The sequence below is a fragment of the Poecilia mexicana genome, unplaced genomic scaffold (genome assembly GCF_051168715.1).
Source record: "Poecilia mexicana isolate PSO_F unplaced genomic scaffold, ASM5116871v1 scaffold_17, whole genome shotgun sequence".
NCBI classification, from domain to species: Eukaryota; Metazoa; Chordata; class Actinopteri; order Cyprinodontiformes; family Poeciliidae; genus Poecilia; species Poecilia mexicana.
Genome location: NW_028263386.1, coordinates 24971644 through 24990641, shown reverse-complemented (window position 1 = coordinate 24990641; position 18998 = coordinate 24971644). Strand labels below are relative to the sequence as shown.

General features: G+C 40.9%; 1 protein-coding gene and 1 long non-coding RNA gene across 2 annotated transcripts; one reads left to right on the top strand and one right to left on the bottom strand.

Moving 5' to 3' along the window:
- Window positions 1-245: 245 nt before the first annotated feature.
- Window positions 246-3620, bottom strand: LOC106919028 (uncharacterized). The gene is made up of 2 exons (XR_001418518.2): window positions 3481-3620; window positions 246-998 (listed from the first exon to the last, which is right to left on the bottom strand). It is a non-coding gene; the product is annotated as an uncharacterized LOC106919028 (long non-coding RNA).
- LOC106919026 (leucine-rich repeat-containing protein 52) lies at window positions 2539-15857 on the top strand. The gene is made up of 2 exons (XM_014989160.2): window positions 2539-3787; window positions 13699-15857. Exons 1-2 carry the CDS (start codon window positions 3130-3132, stop codon window positions 14025-14027), a joined length of 987 nt encoding a protein of 328 aa, XP_014844646.2. The 5' UTR covers window positions 2539-3129; the 3' UTR covers window positions 14028-15857.
- The last annotated feature ends 3141 nt before the right edge of the window (window positions 15858-18998 follow it).

Sequence of the window (18998 nt, the reverse complement as noted above, 5' to 3'; positions counted from 1 at the left end):
ATTCCAGGCAGTTTCTAAATCCAAACAATTTGAGTTAAACAACTGCAATTTCAGGTCTAATACAGGAGAAACATTACTAACATTACATTAGAGTTATGACCACTGCAAACCAACCAAGCGACCTTCTTACTGAAGTGTGACCATGTCCAGGCATAAAGGCAACCGGTGAAGGACTCTCCTGTTTATTCTCCACATCCTGTTAGGAGTTAATTGGGTGCCAGGTGTCCTTCATCCTGCAGGGCAGGCTTCATCCTGCTACGCGCACAGGCTAAAAAGTTAAAAGTGTTGTTCCTTATGAGGAGATAACTTCTTTAAGGTTTTTACTGTGAAGCAAACAACTGTATTTTTGTCACGTTTCCATAAAGTCCAATATTACGTACTGCTTGGCCAGCAGTCGGTACACAATCGATTCTAGTGGAGGCCTCAAGACAACCCACCAACATTTAACCTCAAACGGTGCCACTTGAAGTAAGTACAATTAACTTTGAACCTATTTTTAAACAATATTTTGATTATTCTTGATAATTTTATTATTTTTTTTACTCCCGGGTAAACTTTTAAGAGCTTGTGAAACGTCTGCTGGTTCCGTTTTTACTTCCATTTCACAATAGTAGCAAAGCTGAGAGGGAAAACATCCATCAAGTATCAATCCTAAAACGCAGTTCCTTCTTGCCGACACTAGATGTCCTCCTAGAGCCAGTTTATAAGGGCTTAAAACAGCTGTGAGGATTACTTCAGTCCACATGGAGAGCAACCTGACAGGCGGTGAATAGACAGAAAACCCAACAGATTTTCTTTTAGTGGATCTCTGAGGGTGGAAGACAAAGATGGAGAGAGTGTGTGGTCAGTCTGTGTGTGTGGGGGGGAGGAAGGGACTGCTGGTTGCCATTTTGGGGTAATTTGCTTCATACGACTCGTCAGCAGCAACATCTGTCTTCCTCCTCCTGCTGCTGCTGCTCCTCCTCCATCCTGCTGGGTCTGATTCAGCACTTCAACACCTACACACAGAACCAAGAATAGATTCAGGACTCCACACAGAGTAAAAAAAAAAAAAAAAACCGCCGGCGCCTGAGACCACCCAGCAGCCGACCCATCGCATCCTGTCCTGTCACCTGCTACAGAGAAATCAGAAACAAAGCAGAATAGATCCTTCAGTCGCTCCCTTTACTTGCTGTTTGGTTTTAAGTGCGTCTCTCACAGGTTCCAGTTTGGTGCTAATGTGACGTTTTACATAACAGTTTAATGTAATTTGGCCTCCATTTTATCATCTCTAGGGTAAAAGTCTAAAAGACACAAGCTTAGCCTAAACCACCGTTTTCCACAGTTAACAGAGATCGTCAAACTTCGTTTGACATTTTGAAAACTTTCAGGGTGTTTTCACACCTGATTCTGTTTCGTGTTCAGCTGATGCCGTTCACTTTCCCTCAGCACCGTCTATGAGACAAAACCTTTTGGAAAAACCATGACCTGTGGTGGCGCTGTGCCAATCACCAGTGAGAGAAACGACATGAAAAACTGAAGAACACGATGAACGCAACTTCCTTCTTCGTGAAATCTAAACAAAATGGAGTAGCGTCAGATTTTAGGATTTCTCTTTTGCTTTTGGTGAAAGACCACAAGCTTTTTCTCCAGCTAGAGCTATAGACTCTCACGTTTGTTTTGGTTGCGTTTACGCAGAATTCCTTGTACTATAGTTCATTTCCTGATCCGTTTTATTTTCACATAAGCATTTGAATTGCATCGGCGTTCACTTTTAATTCAACTGAGAGCTTGGTTTGTAGATGGACCAGAGTTTGTTTTTGTTTTTTTGTTTTTTTGGGAACTCATCAGAGTTCAATCACGTTCCCAAACGAACCAGACTTTGTAGACGAAGCAACTGGAGTTTGAATAAAGTAGACCAAACGGTGTGTGAATCCACCCTTGAACTGTTAATAAAAATAAAAAAAAAGTAAATGAGTATTTCATAATTAATTATTTTGGTTTTTAATGTTTGCTCTTAGATTGAAACCATATAATTGTGGTGCAATTTGGCATTTTGAAATTTAAAAAAGCATAAAGTTTCGACACTGGAATGATTTATTCTTCTTTTTTTTCTGCCGTATGGATTTTTTTTTTATTTTGCAAAACTGCAATGGAAACACTTTTCCTGTCACATTAACAACAATAATGGAGGATGATGGCGTGGCATTGTTGTTTTTAATGGTTTACCATGTAAACAAACTTATTCATGTGATTTTAATTGTGTTTCTTATTTAATGCAAACGCCACAATTGTGAAATATTGGACATTAGTGGAATATTGACAAAGTTTTGCAGTTTTTGATGGGGGAGGGGAGGCGGAGGGTATTTGCCCGGGGCGCCCAATTTAAGCAGGATCCACCCCTGCTTGTGGAACGTTCCTGTCTTTTCCTCCTACTCATATTAACCGAGCTGATTATAATTACTGAAACCCACCTGAGTCACGCAGACCCACAGCGGAGGCATTCCAGGTGACCTTTACCACCAAATGCCAAACGTGCACGGTTTGTACTTCCTCCATGTGTGAGACCGGCCCTGCATTCCCTCTGGTACCCAGACCCCTGCGCTCGTGCTCTAGCTCGCTCCAAAGCGTGAGCTCTCTCTACACGCCCCCCGCCCCCCCCCCCTTCATCCTCCTCTTCCTCCTCCTCCTCTACCCACCGCGCAGTTGGATTCAGTTACAGTGAGCGCCAGGATGTCAACATAAAAAAAAAAATCTAATGGAATAACTGAGACGGGAGAACGTTGTGAGGATTTTACGACGTGTGAATAGCAAAGCATAGAAATAACCTTGACAAAAGAAAAAAAAAGAAGAAGAAAAACAAGATGCGAGGCAGCGCGCAGGCATCCGAGGGTCAAGTTCATGCGGCAGCGGATGCGCGCCGGCTCCAGGAGCAGCTGGCCGGATGAAGTGAGATTCGGCGCGCAGCGGCAGCAGCAACGTGCCACAGGCGGCCACGCATTTCGGTTCTGACCGCGGTGGGAATCATTTTCTGGGGACGAAACAACTCGGCCACCTTCTCTCCCCTCACCCCTCCCACGGCACATCAATGAGGAATGTGACTGTGTTTGTCTCTGTCCAGACGGGCTTGATGAAGCCCTCGGCGGTGTCATGCGTCTTGCCCCGCAGCCAACAAGCGCGCAACCCCTGCGGCTCGTAGTGTTCCTCGCGCTCCTCCTGGGCGCCGGGGTCGTGTCGTCCCCGGTGATCTCCGCCGGCTGCCCGGACAGGTGCGTGTGCGACGACCAGCTGGTGGTCCAGTGCGCCGGGCAGCACCTGGTCGCCTTCCCGGTCGACCTGCCGCTGGCCACGCGGCAGCTCATCATCTCCAACAACCGCATCGCGGAGCTGCCGCCGCTGGCGCTCAACTACCTGTCCGACCTGGTCTACCTGGACTGCAGCAACAACTCCCTGACCGAGGTGTCCGAGTCCACCTTCGGGAACCTGCGCAAGCTGGCCTACCTGGACCTCTCCTTCAACACTCTGCGCCGGATCGAGGACCGGACGTTCGGCCCGCTGGCCAGCCTGGTGATGCTGAGGATGACGGACAACCCGGGGCTCTCCGACATCCACCCGGACGCCTTTTCGGAGAACGAGGCGCTGCAGGTGCTCGACGTGAGCCGGAACAACCTGACGGCGCTCAACATCACGTCGCTGCTCGCGCTGGCCGCCCTGCGCTCCGTGGGGCTCAGCGGGAACCCGTGGAGCTGCCAGTGCGACAACGAGGACCTCTGCCTGTGGGTCCACCTGGAGACCTTCAAGTTCCAAGGTCCTGTCGGCTCGCTTTCACGTTCACCCCGGTGTCACGTGAGGAAGTGGTTAGTCCAAGGAGCGCGTGCTGCACGCTCCAGTTGGAGCTAATTAGAAAGCCCGGTTACGTAACGGACTGGCCTTTTACTGGAGGCTGTTAGCAGGAAGCAGCTCCTGTCAAAATAACAATAATTAGACCGTAGAAAAATACTGAATTATCACCCTGGATAAATTCTGAATTTAACTCGAGACATGTTTCGATGGATACAAGGATTTGGGGCCGTTGGGTTGGAAACCGTTTTGGGGCCCCATCTACTAAAAAAAAAAGTTATTTTGCTAATGCAAATTACAGTAAATGAGTAGGTTGTCCTATACATAATTAGGTATGAACTTATGATGGTAGGTTTAATAAGTCCCTTGACCAGTTGCTCCATGTTGTTTCCACAAAACAGACAAAAACTATGTCTATGTCATTTTCAAATACTCAAGTATTGTTTAAATTCATAAAAATCCCAAAATACTATTACAACTCACCTGATTGGCCTATGATTCTTATATTAAGTACAATGTCTCCAAAACACACTTTCACCAAAAATAAATAAAAATCTCTCATCTCAGTGCAAAATGCCCCTTGAATTTTTCATGCTTTGTCAGATCGCAGCCACAAACTTCAATGTATTTAAGTTTGAATTTGTGAAAGTTTGAAACTGAGATCTGTTCTTAATTTTAGTCTGATACCCCAAAATAAAAACCTGTGCAACCAGCTGTGTTTACAAGTCAGCTAAGAACACGTGTTTTAATCTGGTGTAATGTTTACATGGAAGTTTAATTGTGGCTCTCGGCAGTAGGGCCAGATTTAGAATGATGAGGGCCTCAGTTTTGGTGTCCCGATTCGCTGCTAGTCAATGCTAGTCCTATACATCAGTGGGTCTGAACTGATACATGGTAGGTTTACTATTCATGTTGCTTCTAAAAAAAATACTATAACTTCATGATCTTCTTTTTCCCATCTTTTTTTGTTTGTTTTTTACATAGCATGTATGCAAGTAAACAAAAGCAATTTTTCAGTGTCAATTTTAAAAAAAATTTGTGCTCCACCTGATCTCTTCCAAATTTGATTTCCTTTTCCAGAAAAAAAAGGTACATCCTGCACTTCCCATCTGCACTGCCCCCTATGGGTTTGGCATGTTTTGAACAGCACTAGGGCCATATTTGTAGATTTATGTGAATGAAAACGTTCACATAACATGTTGTTGTGTTTTTTTGTTTCTTTTTTTAAAGCAATTTTATGGAGATATTTGTTCATATAAAGTCCCGGGACAAAATCATATGCAGATGAACTTCATTTACTAGTACATAAACTCTTTAGGCAATTTGTTGCGCTGCCTTTCATTTAGCGGAATCAAACAAAAAGAGTTGTCTAAATGAAAATGCACACCACACTTTTCAATTTTTTGTAAAAAAATAAATAAATAAAAATTCGATTTGATCATTTTCCCCTCAACTTCACAACTATGAGCTCATGTGTTGCATAAAAAGACGCAAAAACACATTTAGTTTTGTGGCTGTAGCAACACAAAACGTGGAAAAATTGAAGCACAAATGAAACCCAATACGTCTTTTTAGTCCAAACGTATTATTGGAAAGTTGAGTGGAAGGAAAATGCGATTTAACCCTCCTCCCCGCCCCACCTCTTAAAATTAACGGAAATGAAATGTATCAATAATATTGATACCGAGTCAGTGTCGGTATCTAATCAATACTTGCTTGGTAAAAATCAATATTTAATTTTAGATTCCATCTTAAGATCTTATTTTTATAATTACCCACAGGGAGTTTTACAGTTTTCTCTCTTCTTTAACAGAAACTGTGCTGGAGCCTCAGAGGAAGAATAACCGTTCCTGTCATGTACAGGCAGAAGCTGCACTGCACAATTTCTTTCGCATCACGTCACCCAGGCAACATCTGCAACTGTAGCATCTCTTATTATTTCACACAAGTAAATAGCCAATAGCCTGCAGGACTGCTGTTGTTTTTATAATCACAGTGAAAAGCTGTGGGTTAAACACACATAGCGAAATAAAAAAAAAACAACAACTGCAGAAGACCCGAAAGTTATTTATCTCCCGAACATTTGAGTTAGCAATGCTAATTATTAACAATCACAGAAGCAAATAAAACAACATTTCAACTCAGATTAGGGTTGAAATGTTGCACTTGAACAGCCTATCAGACTTCTGGAAAAGTGTCAACAGACTGCAAGGCAAAGGAGCACATTAAAAATAATTTGATTTTAAAAAATAAAATCACCAAAAACGTGTCATTCTGACAGTGGAGAGATGATGTTCTGCAAACCGTTCAGGTAGTGAGTAGACGGTAAACTCCTCTAAGACCTGAAGTATTCTGGTATATGCTATTAAATTCAAATAAATTAAACTGTAGTTGATGGTTGGGAATGGTAAAAAATTGACCAACAAAATAGAAAGTAATTGACCCCCTCAAAATTTGGAAGTTTTTATTATTTTTATTTTTTAAATAAGCCAGCCGTTTAGTTTTTTTCTCTCTATGTTTTATGACCTGCTCTCTCATCCTTCGGTTCCATGACTTTTAGATGTCAGCAGCAACGTTTGACCACTGTGAGCAGGGCCGGATTTAGAAGAATACGGGCCCCTGGGTTGGAGGGAGTTTTGGTGCCCTCTCCCAGAGAACAGAAAAAAAAAACACAACTTGTACTCATGCAAATTACAGAACATAAATAAGCAGGCATACAAATCTGAATTTGAATTAGATGCATGGTCGGTTTGAAATGTCTAATGGCTCCATGTTGGGCCCAAAAAGGTGGCAAATTTCCAATTTTTGAGTTTAGCTAAAATTCATAAAAATCTAACAATATTTAGAAAAAAACCCACTACATGTGAAACGAGTCCATGACTTTAATATGAGGTCCAAGGCTGCAACTAACAATTATTTTAGTAATCTGATTCGACAATTAATCGAGTGTAATAAAGTGGCACATTCGACAGGTTATTTTATTTGACCACTTAAGCCCTTTATATACAATATTAGAAATATTTGAAAAGATGCAAATAATTAAAAAAAAAAACAATCCTTTTTTTTATGAGAAAATATTTTAACACATTACTTTAGTAAATCTGAACCAGGTGAAGCTAAAACTATTTCATTTGAGGATTTCTCCATAGGACAGATTAGCAAACAAAAATGTTTTCATCTTAAGTATATAAATGTATTTTTGGGGTTAATTACTGCTCTGAATATCTTTCAGCAAATTGCCTTTTTTGAGTCTAGATACTCCAGTTTAGGAATAATTGGTTACAAAATTAGTTGACCTTTTTTTTTTCAATAATCGATTAATCCGATTAATCGTTTCAGACCTAATGAGGTGTATCGTTTGTGAAACATGCACTATATATATATATATATATATATATATATATATATATATATATATATATATATATATATATATATATATATATATATATATATATATATATCTCCCTGGGCTACTTGGTGCCCTGGGCTACTTGGTGCCCTGGGCTACTTGGTGCCCCTTTAAGCCGTCTCTAAAGTTTGACTCAGACTGTCGGACCGTTAAATGATAAAGAAGAAAACAGATAGAATGGAGTTTCCTGATTCTCTTTTAGCGACTTCAGCTCCTTTCTTCAGCTTGACCAGCTGCAGTTTTGACAGGAAACACGAAAGTCTTATTATCCAGAAACGACAAATCGATTCCTTTTCCACTCAGCTGCTGGGACGCGATTCTGCAGGTGTGATTAACGAATCATGGTCTCCCCATCAAATATCGATCCCCGCTATTATTTCCCTGCCAACTTGAAAAATCGCTTTCGATACTCTGAGCAAATCCTAAACTTTGATTTACGATGCCGCTGGTTCAGTGTGGACAAGTTGCTATGCAAAAGGCCAGCTGCTATTTATAGCGCCTCACTGAGCAAGAAGCCAGTCGTAATTTTAACACCATGGCTGTAATACAATTTCCACGCTCTCTGAACTACCCCCGCCCCACCATACCATCCCCGGTCCCTGCTTCTCACTCGCCATGTGGTTCGCCACGGTCCCCAAGACCACTGCCGGAGATGTCCCAGTTTTCCCACAGCTCGTCAACATTTGTCTCGCCCAATTTGGATTGCAGCCTCTTCCGGTGACAGCTGCCAGGAAAGGAGAAGCCGAACTCATCCTTTGGCCCTGCACGTGAAATCTGTCTGTCTTTTCTTTTTTTCAAAAAAAGAAAAGGAAAGACGTAAAACATTCAGCTGCCCTTAAACCCTCGGACTCCATGTTCTGAATTATGGATTCATGAAGAAGCACACTTGATTTGATGAAGCTTTTTATTTTATTGTACTATTTTTTAAACTGGAAGGTCCATCTCATGTTGTAGATAAATTAGCGTTTTGTCCACAATGCATGTCAGTCGATGACAGAAATGCTCTACAGAAAAATTAGGGATGCATTGACATGAAAACTGGTTCTGCTGTCTGTTATGACGATATGTACTAATATATTATTTTATCAAAAAAAAAAAAAACAATATAGGACAGTGGTAGATGGATCCTTGAGGCAGCAGCCCTGGGAGGTGCTACGCTTTCGTTAGCTGAAAATAACACTAGGCTAGATGAGGGGGGGATTCATATCGCACACTGTGAGGCACATTATTTAGTGCTCCTGCCTGGCCCCCCTTTAAGAAAAAAAAACCTAGAGACGCCCCTGGTCGTCTGGATCTCACCTGGTTTAGGATGAGAGCGTGCTTGTCTCCTTCAGTTTAGAAAATCTGCAACACCAAGCAAACGCAAAACAGAGAGAGAGAGAGAGAGAGAGAGAGAGAGAGAGAGAGAGAGAGAGAGAGAGAGAGAGAGAGAGAGAGAGAGAGAGAGAACAAAAGCCCCAGGAAAGGAACCAACAGATTCTCGTCTGTCTCGCCTTCCTGGCTACATTAGCACTCTGTCAGTTGTTATATAAGGGAAGTGTCTCGAAATGGAGCAGAGTGTGAACAGGGAAGAAGAGAGGGAAAGCCCTCTTCTTTGATGGCAGTCCCCACTGGGGGTTGTGGGGAGGTTGAGGGGGTTTAGGTGGGTGAGACCGTAAGGGTTTTCCTTCCTGCCTGTGAGACACGTGGAGAGTAGATGTGCAAAGATGAGCCGACTGTGTGAGGATGGAAGGAGGAAGCTCGGCTCTCGGCCTGCCACACGCACAGAGATGATGGGATGCAGGGAGGGCGGGATGTATGTGCATGGGCATGGAAGGAGAGTGGGCTCTTATGAAGCCGGAGATTCTAACAGCATATCGTATGAAGAGAGAGCAGCAGCAGCAGCAGCTGCTGCCTCTGAGAGGATCAGAGCGCGCTTTGAATTTTTCTGCAGCACATCTGAGTCAAGCAGACCCCGATAAGCTAATTTCCAGAAACTCGAGTCATGGAAATGATTCTCCGAGGAGAGCTACAGAGATTTAGATGTTAAATTCTTAAAATATTCAGAAACGTCAATTTGTCTTTTTTCCTTTAGAGGGGAGCTGCCACGTAATTTCATTGAGGATAAAAAAAGGGCTGTAAGAAACACTGCCTTCTAACTTGAGTTAGTTTTTATTTATTATAAGCAGCAAGGAAGTTGGAGCAGAAGTTTAATTCCCAGCTACACTACTCCAGATATTCTTCATATGTTCACCCCATAGGTGAGAACTAGCTTGCTAACTTATTACAAGAGACAAGCTAGTTAACGCTTCTGATAAGTTCAACTGAATAGTTTAGTCTGTGTATTTTAGTTCTAGCAAACTAGCTATTCAATTGAACAAGTACAGTATTTTTTTTTATTCTTTAAATCTTATACATGTATATTGTTGGCAGAGTTTTAAATGAGTCTATTCCTTCATGCATTTAATCTTCAGTTGTTTGTCTTTCTCCTGGTTCCCTGGTCCCAATTTTCCAATCACCACAATTCTTTTTGGTTTTCAGTTTCTAACCAAGAGTTTCCAATTTCGTCAGCAACTTAATTGACATTTTAACTTAAAAACAGAGTCAAAGTTACTTTGAAGAATTACGAACTTTGACCTTAACGGAGGCAAGTGAAGTCTGTAGTACTTCAGATGTTGTTCTGGGCTCTTTGGTGAGTTGTTGATGTGTTCTTGGAGTAATTTTAGTAAGGTGACCTCTCTGTGAAGGTACAATACTGTTTCATGTTATTTTAGTTACAAATTGAGCTGTAACACCAATTAAAAGAGGGTGTATTCTTACCAGCCCTGTTTTTAAAATCCAATATGGCTGCCATACGGAGTAAGCTGGAGTAAGGACTTGTGTTTGAACATGCCATTAAATTAGTCACACAGATTGTACCGTACAACACATGTTGAACATGTTGCTTCAGTGTTTTAATGTACACAGGATTCTGATAATGTCCAATTATTAGCTTATGATGCTAACAGTACATCAGCTGGTGAAGGAGTAGCTCGTATAATGAGCTCAGCAGATGTGCAGTTCTGCCAGATGTTTGCTAATTGCTGCTAGCTAGTCTGAAGGAGCTGAGTGGGGAGTGGAGAGGCTGCTCAGTGACGAGGAAGAGTAGAAACTTTGAACCTGCAGCTCTGAGGAGGATTTTTCTCTAGAAGGCGGGGCTAGGTCCACCCAGGCGTTTTACACAGCTGCATGGTTGCCACGGGAGATTAAATGATTTCTCAAATATGCATGAAAGAATCAAGGCAACAGTCCAGGTATGTTTTTGATAAAGGAATGACATTAGAACATGATGTAAAGCTCAAAAAATTTGATTTTACTGTAACACTGGCCTACTAGCAAAAGGCCACATGGGCTGATTTGATAATAGAAATTCCTCATCAACCTCATCAATTAAGGCAAAGTCTTAAAGATGGGAAGTGAATGAGATCATAAAATGTCCTTAGGAAAGTTTGCAATGAGATGCACTACCGTCTCCTGCAAACAGTTAATTAGAGAGGGAATATTAATAAGCTATTTACATAAGCAAGGCTGTGCAGTACAAGAGACATAGTTACTGTCGTCCATCTCACATTGTGCTGAAAGATTTCTTTGCGTCAAGTGGGCTGAAGCATCAGATCTTCACTTGAAGTCCAAAACCACTTCTTCCTATTCTCTGGCTAAGTGATGGTGTGTATTCTGGGGTGTTGGTGCAGAGTGACAGTAACACTGTTCCCACTGCAGAGGATTTCAAAGCTTTTGATCCCTCACAACACAAAAGCCTTTGAAAAAACACATGCCAATTACCAGCAGTGTCTGTAGCAGCGTTACAGTTCTGTCTCCCTTCAGCAGAAAATTAACTAAAAAAAAATAAGACAGCACTCCCATCAGCTGTTGAAGTGTCACATCCATCATGCTCTGTATTGAATTTTGACTGTACTTACTGTACTTCCATCCAGTTCACTTGAAAAGAGGAAAGTCAACATTTTGTTGGGATTTGTGGATCTCAGAGGGTCTTAGTTGGAGCCCACCTAAAGCCTGGTGATGAGAAACATTGTTATCTGAGGTCTCAGGCAGACACAAAGACCCGACTCCCTCTCTAATCCTGTGTGGGGAAAAGGAGTTTGCATAATTCATTTTTGTGTGTGTGTGTGTGTGAGATTTTAAATGCTGCATTAACTTAAAACTGTGGAACACAGAAAACCCCTAAAGCCTCGCAGTGTTTTGATAAAGAAGGCAGCAGAATTTTAATACTTAAGCAGATTTCTGTATTTTCCTTTTTTTTCCCAGCTCTGTTTACCGGTATTGACTTCTTTTAAATTTTTGTGTGTCTCAGAAGCAAAGTGTTGTTTTGACTGTGTAGATGATAAAATCACTGGCAACACGAGCAACCACACCATGTCCAAATGGAAATGTGGCCAAACAACCAGTTTTACTCTGAGACAGTGAGTGGTATGAATTTAGAGATTTGGTTGTGACTCTCACTGGTGTGTACGGGAAAACAGACGCCATTCCTCTCTCAGCCCCAGACAGGCCGTCTTCAGACCAGGTTAACTTCAGGGATGATATGAGACTCAGTTAAAGTAAATTATCCTGGGCCCATAGCACCTGAGTCAAACAACAAAAACGGAGCATGTGTGCAGTAAATTAAATTGGGAAATATCTGACAAAAGTCCTGAGGTCTTACCTGGTCTTATCTGGCTGAGATTTTATCCTGGTGTCCTTTGTCCTTATTAAAATTGTAATTTTTGGTCCTCCTGGTGCTAGTAGATAACTAGAACGGCAAAGTTTGAGAGCTGTGTGACACTCCACATTTTGGTATCGATCCGATACCAAGTAAATACAGGGCCAGTATCGCAGATACAGATTCCGATACCTATACTGTATTTTTAAATGTTGATCTATCTCAGAGATTCCCAAAGAAAAAGTTTGGGAACCACTGATCTATCTTCACATTTCTGACCTTTATGTGTTTTTATTGTTTTTCTCTGAGTTAATTTGTGACAACCTGCAACAGAATTTGGACAAAATGTATATCTGCAAAATACTTTAATAATATAAACGGAAGCAACAGAACAACTAAACAAATATGTGTACAGTTTTTTTCTCTAAATAAAGTGCAAAAAATTATGATTTAAGAGCAAATTGAAACAAAATCTTTTGTGAGGTTCAGCAACGGAACTACAGTACAAAAATTTAAAAAGTTTCAAGTGTTAGTGCAAAACTAAATGTTCAGTTTTACCACGCCAGTATCAAACCGATGCTTATATAAACTTGGTATTGATATCAACATTTTTGGATCAGTCCTTCCAACCTCATTTCATGTCCTGACAACGTTCTTTTGCAGAAAACTATACATTTACTCCAGTTGGTTTCAGAACCGCTTTGGGGTCAGGGGTCAGCCTCTGCCTCAAGCAGGGAAAATGAAGTGTCTTGTTTATGTCATGATCCGTGTTTCTGTGTATTTATATTAAGGTTTTTCTGTGTTCAGTTTCTGTCCTGTGAGTCTGTTGTTTCTGCGTCTTCCCCGTTGATTGATCCCAGCTGTGTCTCGTTCCTGTGATTACCCTCCCAGTGTATTTAGACCCACCTGTTGTCTTGGTCTCTTGTCGGGTCCTTGTTGTGTCCTATGTCGAATGTCATTTGTAGTTTGTCTGCATGCCATCAGTCGTACTGTAAAGTCCTGTGTTGGTTAGCTCTCTTATTCAGTCCTCAGTTTTTCAGTTGCTATCGGTAATTAGCTGTGCGCTAACTCTCGGCCATGCCACCTGTGTTGGACTGTGTTTGAGCTCTCCTATTAAATCATCACCATCATCTGGGTCTCAGTGCTCATTTTCACCACTACAAACTCACCACCTCATAACAGTTTACAATTGATGGTAGGATGAAGGGGAAGATGGATGCATAGACCTAGTTAGGTGATGCTCAAGTCTGTTCCAGTAAAGAAAAAAACAGAAATAAAAATTAAAGGCCTGGGCTAGTTATCTAACTTGTTAGCTAGGCCTGGCCATGGCCAAGCTAGCTAGTTTGACAGCTAGCTAGCAATGCTGTTCCAGTAAAGAAAAAACTGAACTAAAAATTAAAGGTCTGGGCCTAGCTAGCTAGTTATCCATCTAGCTTGATAGCTAAGCTTGGCCATGGCCATTGCCTAGCTAGCTAGCATTGTTGTTGCAGTAAAAAATAAAATAAGTAAAGCTCTTAAATGGAAGTTTGTGGCTGTAATAGGACTAAAATTTGAAAAAAAAATTGAATACCTTTGCCAGACAGTTTATTTTGTAAATAAATATGTAACATTTCTGAACAGCTGACTTTCATCTGGTGTGTGATTTGGCAAGTTTTATAGTTACTGAAGAAAAGCTGAGCAGTTTAGTATCCACTGCTTTCTATCAGTGGACAGTAAAGATGCTGTTAGGCCACATTGTCACATGAATAATCTTCATCACTTCTTGTCTGTGTGTGTGTGTATGTGACAGATGAGGGCCAGACAGTGTGTGGCTCACCGGCTGACATGCAAGGTCGCCGTCTGAGCGAGGTGGGCATCCAGCTGCGGACGTTGTGTCACCAGACACTGGACTCCTGGGACTACCTTTTTTTCGTTGTCATCGGCTTCGTCATCTTCGCCGCCGGGACGGTGTCGGCGTGGCTGATGGGTGTCGTCATGGTGCTGTACGAACGCTACATCAAGAAGAAGGACGATCAGCTCGAACTGGAGAATGAGGAGGAAGGTATTGAGACGATTGGTGCACCCAGCGGCAGAACAGAGCGGGGCAACAGGAGCTTAAAAACTTCACATACTGTTTGAAAGAATCCGTCCACCATGGACTCCCGCAGTGCCTCCTGTAACACACCTCCACGGCTGTCTGTGAAGTCTGACAGTAAATCAGAACCGAGTCTCGGCTTGCGAACGGAAAATGGATGAGGAATGTCTTTCTATTCTAATCATTTGTAGGGCGCTTTCTGGGGATGAAACAGGTTTCTTTTTTTTTTCTTTTTTTTTTTTTAGTCTCCATGCTGGAGGTCCCCATAGCTGGGTGATACATAAACCTTAATATGCAAATGTATGAATCTGTATGTTGTATAATTCTATGCTGTGTTTGAGTGGGAATTGGATTTGTTGAGCAGGAAGGAAGTGTGAGTTGGTAAAACTGGTATTAATAGACCAGTTTGGTGTTTCTTTAAATCTTTTGTGCATCCACACTCGGCTTATTTTATATTTCAGACTTTTTGCCTCTAAAGTCTTCTGAACTAGTTTTGCATTACTATTTTCTATGATGCTAAGCGTTTTTGCGTCTTCAATGTGAAGCACTTCAATAATCTCCTGTTTCTTTAAGGAAACTTCTGTTTCCAAAAGGCAGAGTCTGACTTGAATGGACTGTTCAACGGGATAGTTCAGGATGTTTGGAATGAGTTTAGGCTGAAACATTATCAGCAATTTATATCTTTGCGTCTAAATTTCACATCAATCCAGATTTAGCTGGTTTTGTCGTTACCAACAATCCAGAAAAGGCCCAAGGCTGAGACAGACTTTTACAGACTGAAAACAACTCCAATTTCAAAATGTCATATCAGTTTATAAACAAATTTTTGCTTTAGAAGAAACACAGGAAAGGGTGACTGGAGGCAGCGCATCCCTGATTATCTTCCTGCATGAAACATGTTGAGAATAGATCAACACAGTGATTGAGGTCAGATTAACAGTCATAAAGGAAAGAAATGCAGTGTAAAAATAATAAAATAGCATTTAGTCAAGCTGCTTTATTATGCTACATAATATTGTGTTACTACTGTATATGCCATCCAGTATGAAACGAGGTAGTGGTGCTCCACTCACTGTCTTCTTCTGTAACTCATTATTGCAACTTTATGTATATACAAAATGAGCATTGTGGTTTAACTTATTTTTTAATTAATAGACATTTGCATAATTACTTTTATGCAAAAATTGCCTTTTGAAACTTATCACATTTGAGGAGGAAGATTATTTTTGACGCACCGCCTCCAACCTCCATATCTGCTGAAATATTCATAGGTTTCTCTGTAAATATCAAACCTGAAAATGGTGTAGAAGGTTATAAGATAAATGTCAAGTAAACACGACAATTTTGAGATTGGAGTTTAGGATTATGCGGCCGTGGCACCTCTCAGATTTAGCCGTATGGCTTCGAAATCTGGTCCAATAAATCTGGATTTTAATCAGTTGAAGATTTCGAGACGTACTGCAGGTAAGACATTAGCTGCTGATGATGTTCTTTTAGAATCTCACATCAGAAGTCCTGAACGATCACTTTCATCTGATGTGATGTAAAAGCCTGGAAGGTTATTGGTGATGCATGAAAGACAGGAAGAAAAGCCTAAACTACCAATGAACTCTTTGAATATTGACTTCCGTATGAGGAACTTTATATACTTTAGTCTCTGCACATTGTAACTTCTTACATAGTCTAGAAGCAATACAAGTAACTGATGGGAAGCACTGAAAGGTTTAATTCCCCCGGAGGTGACACACACGCTAATAATCTTAATATTTATTTGGTCTGTCTGCAAACATGTTTGATACCACGAAATTTACTCTGATTAGCATAATGCGAGTTGTAAAGTTTGAATAAAAAGCAAAGATCTTTTTTTAAGCATACTGAAATGTTTGCCTTGCTCATAATTCATTGTTTGCTGACCATCTTGTCCCGTGAGAAATAAGAAAGGAATATTATGAGGTGGCAACACTTTTTTCCAAGTTTTCTTGCTACCACTGGATCTTGTAAATATAACAAGTACGATTATTTTGCTACTGTCATTTTTTCCAACATGTGCAGGATGTTTCAAGTGGACCAGATTTTGAGTTGAATCAGCCACAGACAAAATTTGTCCGTTCAAATAATGGAACTGAATGACTTTAAACTGTTTGTTTTAAAGTCAACTCAGTTCATTTTGGTTTTAATTGATGTATTGATATTGGGACAGGCCTTAGTGTGTGTTCCAACAATAATCTCAGATAAATGGAAGACGGACGGATGGATGAATTTGAACCTAAGCAAACCAATACACTCTCCTGTTGACTGTGTAAATGACATAAGCGACAACAAAAAGCAAAATTCTAGTTAAACTCTTCTCAGCAAATACTTATGCATAAACTGATATTTTCCTTTCAGCTGTAGCCAAACAGTAACAGGTTGGGGGGGGGGGGGGGTTATCAAATGAATGTGGGCGCTGTTGATGGATGATTCAGATGCCGTTTTCTCGCTTGAAAAGCGAGCGCAATTCCAGAGGCAGATATTGTTGAGAGCCTCGATGGATTCTAATATTACAGATACAAAACAATAATATTGACTCAAGCAGGAAAAAGGAAAGGTGGAAGTAAAGGTATTTGATTCCAACCTCTGCTAAAAACAGTCTGAATCTGTCTACAAATCTTTTTTTCTTTGGTTGTTCTTCCTCCTTATATAAAGGGGTGATCCTGACTCATCATAGTTTGTATAACTATGCATGGACCAATTTAGGCATAATGGCGTGGCGCGCATAGCAGGATGTCAAAATGTTAAGCAGAGGTCTGTATGTTGCTGACATGACTGGTGATTAGGAACGCCTGTGAGAAACGCAGTCACTGACTCGCTGATTGCTGTTAACGCTTCGGGCATTTACACAGCCTGCTTTTTTTTTTTCTTCCTTTTTTTTTTAATGTTGCATAACACGGATGTCTGTACTAAACTCTCATCTACAGTGGATATAAATAATGTGCACACCATTGTCAAAATGTTAGGTCATTGTGCTGCCAAACAAAAAAGAGAGAGACCAAAATATATTAATGCAGAACTTGTTCTACTAACAGCCTCACAATCTATACAGCTGTAGTTACAAGCAAACTTTTTGGAGGTAATAATCACTATGATAATACTTTCAGTTTTGGGGACAAGGTTGTCCCATCAAACCACACGCACACTCACACACACACACAAAAACTTCAAAAGCGCACGCAGGGTCAGTGTGACCCCACCAGACCATGGAACAAGTAAAAAGCTTGTGGGGGTCGAAATGACCGCCTTTTAAGACCACGGAAGGGTTAAGGATGTTTTCACACCTGAAGTGTTAAATCAGCATTTTTTTTTTTGTGCAATGAACAAATCCATTGCACCAAACAAAACTGTCGGAAAAGTACTGTTGGATTTTGAGAATACAATATAAACAACTGTAAAGTTGGTTTGGAACCGCACCAAAGATGCCTCCTCCAAACTGACCTCGGACCTCGGTAAGGTCCCCAGTGGTTCATTTATGATATGAACGACCTCAATCCGACAGATCGGTGTCCACTGAAGGGTTGAGCTAAAAGCTGTCCAGGTATGCTCTGCATTGTGGGATACGGTAAACAAACTAATGAACAAAGGCTGTGCATCTTTCGAGATATCTTCTCAAAATCCGTACAAATACTTTTAAGGTAATTACACCTAAGACGGTACCCAGAAACACACTTACGAGATGATAAAATATTTTGTATCAGCTAGAATATACAACATTCAAACCAAAGTAAACTGCATGAGAATGTCCTTAGTCTCTTCATCAGTTTCTTCAGTTCTTGGTGTTGTTACTGTGAATTTCTCCTCTCTCAACCTCTTTGGCAGATGATGACTCTGTCCCACATAATATCTAAATTCTTTTGTATCCCTCTACTAACAGGAACCTTCTGACAGTGGCGTTCCTCTGATGCTCTACAAACTTTCTGTTGTGACAAAAAAAAAAAAACGTTAGGAAAACCCCTCCTAGACCTGTTGGACTTTCCTTGGGGTCGGTCACAGGCACTCTGAATCATGGCCATGATTATTGCACACTTACATGGACTTTTTCATTTTTCTTTTCTTTTTCTTTTTCATTTGCACATCTGTGCTGAACTCCCATACATATCAGCATAAATATATAATCGTCAGACGTACGAATGAGTGAGGGCGTATTATTGTCTCGATGGAAAATGTGGTGCCAGAGGCAAGGGTGATACTGCGGGCTGGAACGAGAACTGGCAGGTGACCTAATTTGTGTGAGCACAGAGATATATGGATGGACACGGAATGCCCAAATCTACCCCACATAAAGAAATAGAATAAGGATTTCTAGAGTGTACAGTATGGAGTACCAGCCCTCATACTGCAGACTATCATGGATGTTGTACCCATGAGAGTTTACTAACACCCACAGTTTTCATGTAATTTTGCTCAAAAACCGCATTTCTGTGGTGTTGTCTTTGTGCACCAAGCTGAGTGCGCAGTGAAACAGATGTGAGCGCATATATCTTTGTGAGCAAAGAATAATTGGTGGCATCGTCTTTATAACTCACTTGATTGCTAATTCACATTGTTATTCCTCACGTATGGAATACTGAGAAGGCCAAATTTCATTTCATTTGTCCTTAATATGTTGGTAACACAAAAAGCATATGCAAAGCATATGTAAATGAACCACACCAATGACAGACAGTTTTTTATCCAATCAGGGTATTCTTCAGAGGAAAAAGAACCAATCACAATCAACAAATCAAATTACTCCAGGAAGTGACAAATTACAAAAAAACAAAACAAAAAAATGGTAGGATTTTTGAAAAACACAAGAAAACATGATGCATTTTAATTCTGTAGCCTAATAAGATGTAGTTAAGCAAATAAATATGCTTACTTTGTGTATTTCAGGTAACATTTCTACATTTATTGAGCTACTACTCTATGATGCGATCCTCCAGGTCAGCTCACAAACCCCTGCACCTTCGGAAAGCGTGCTACACCACTGCACAGTGGGA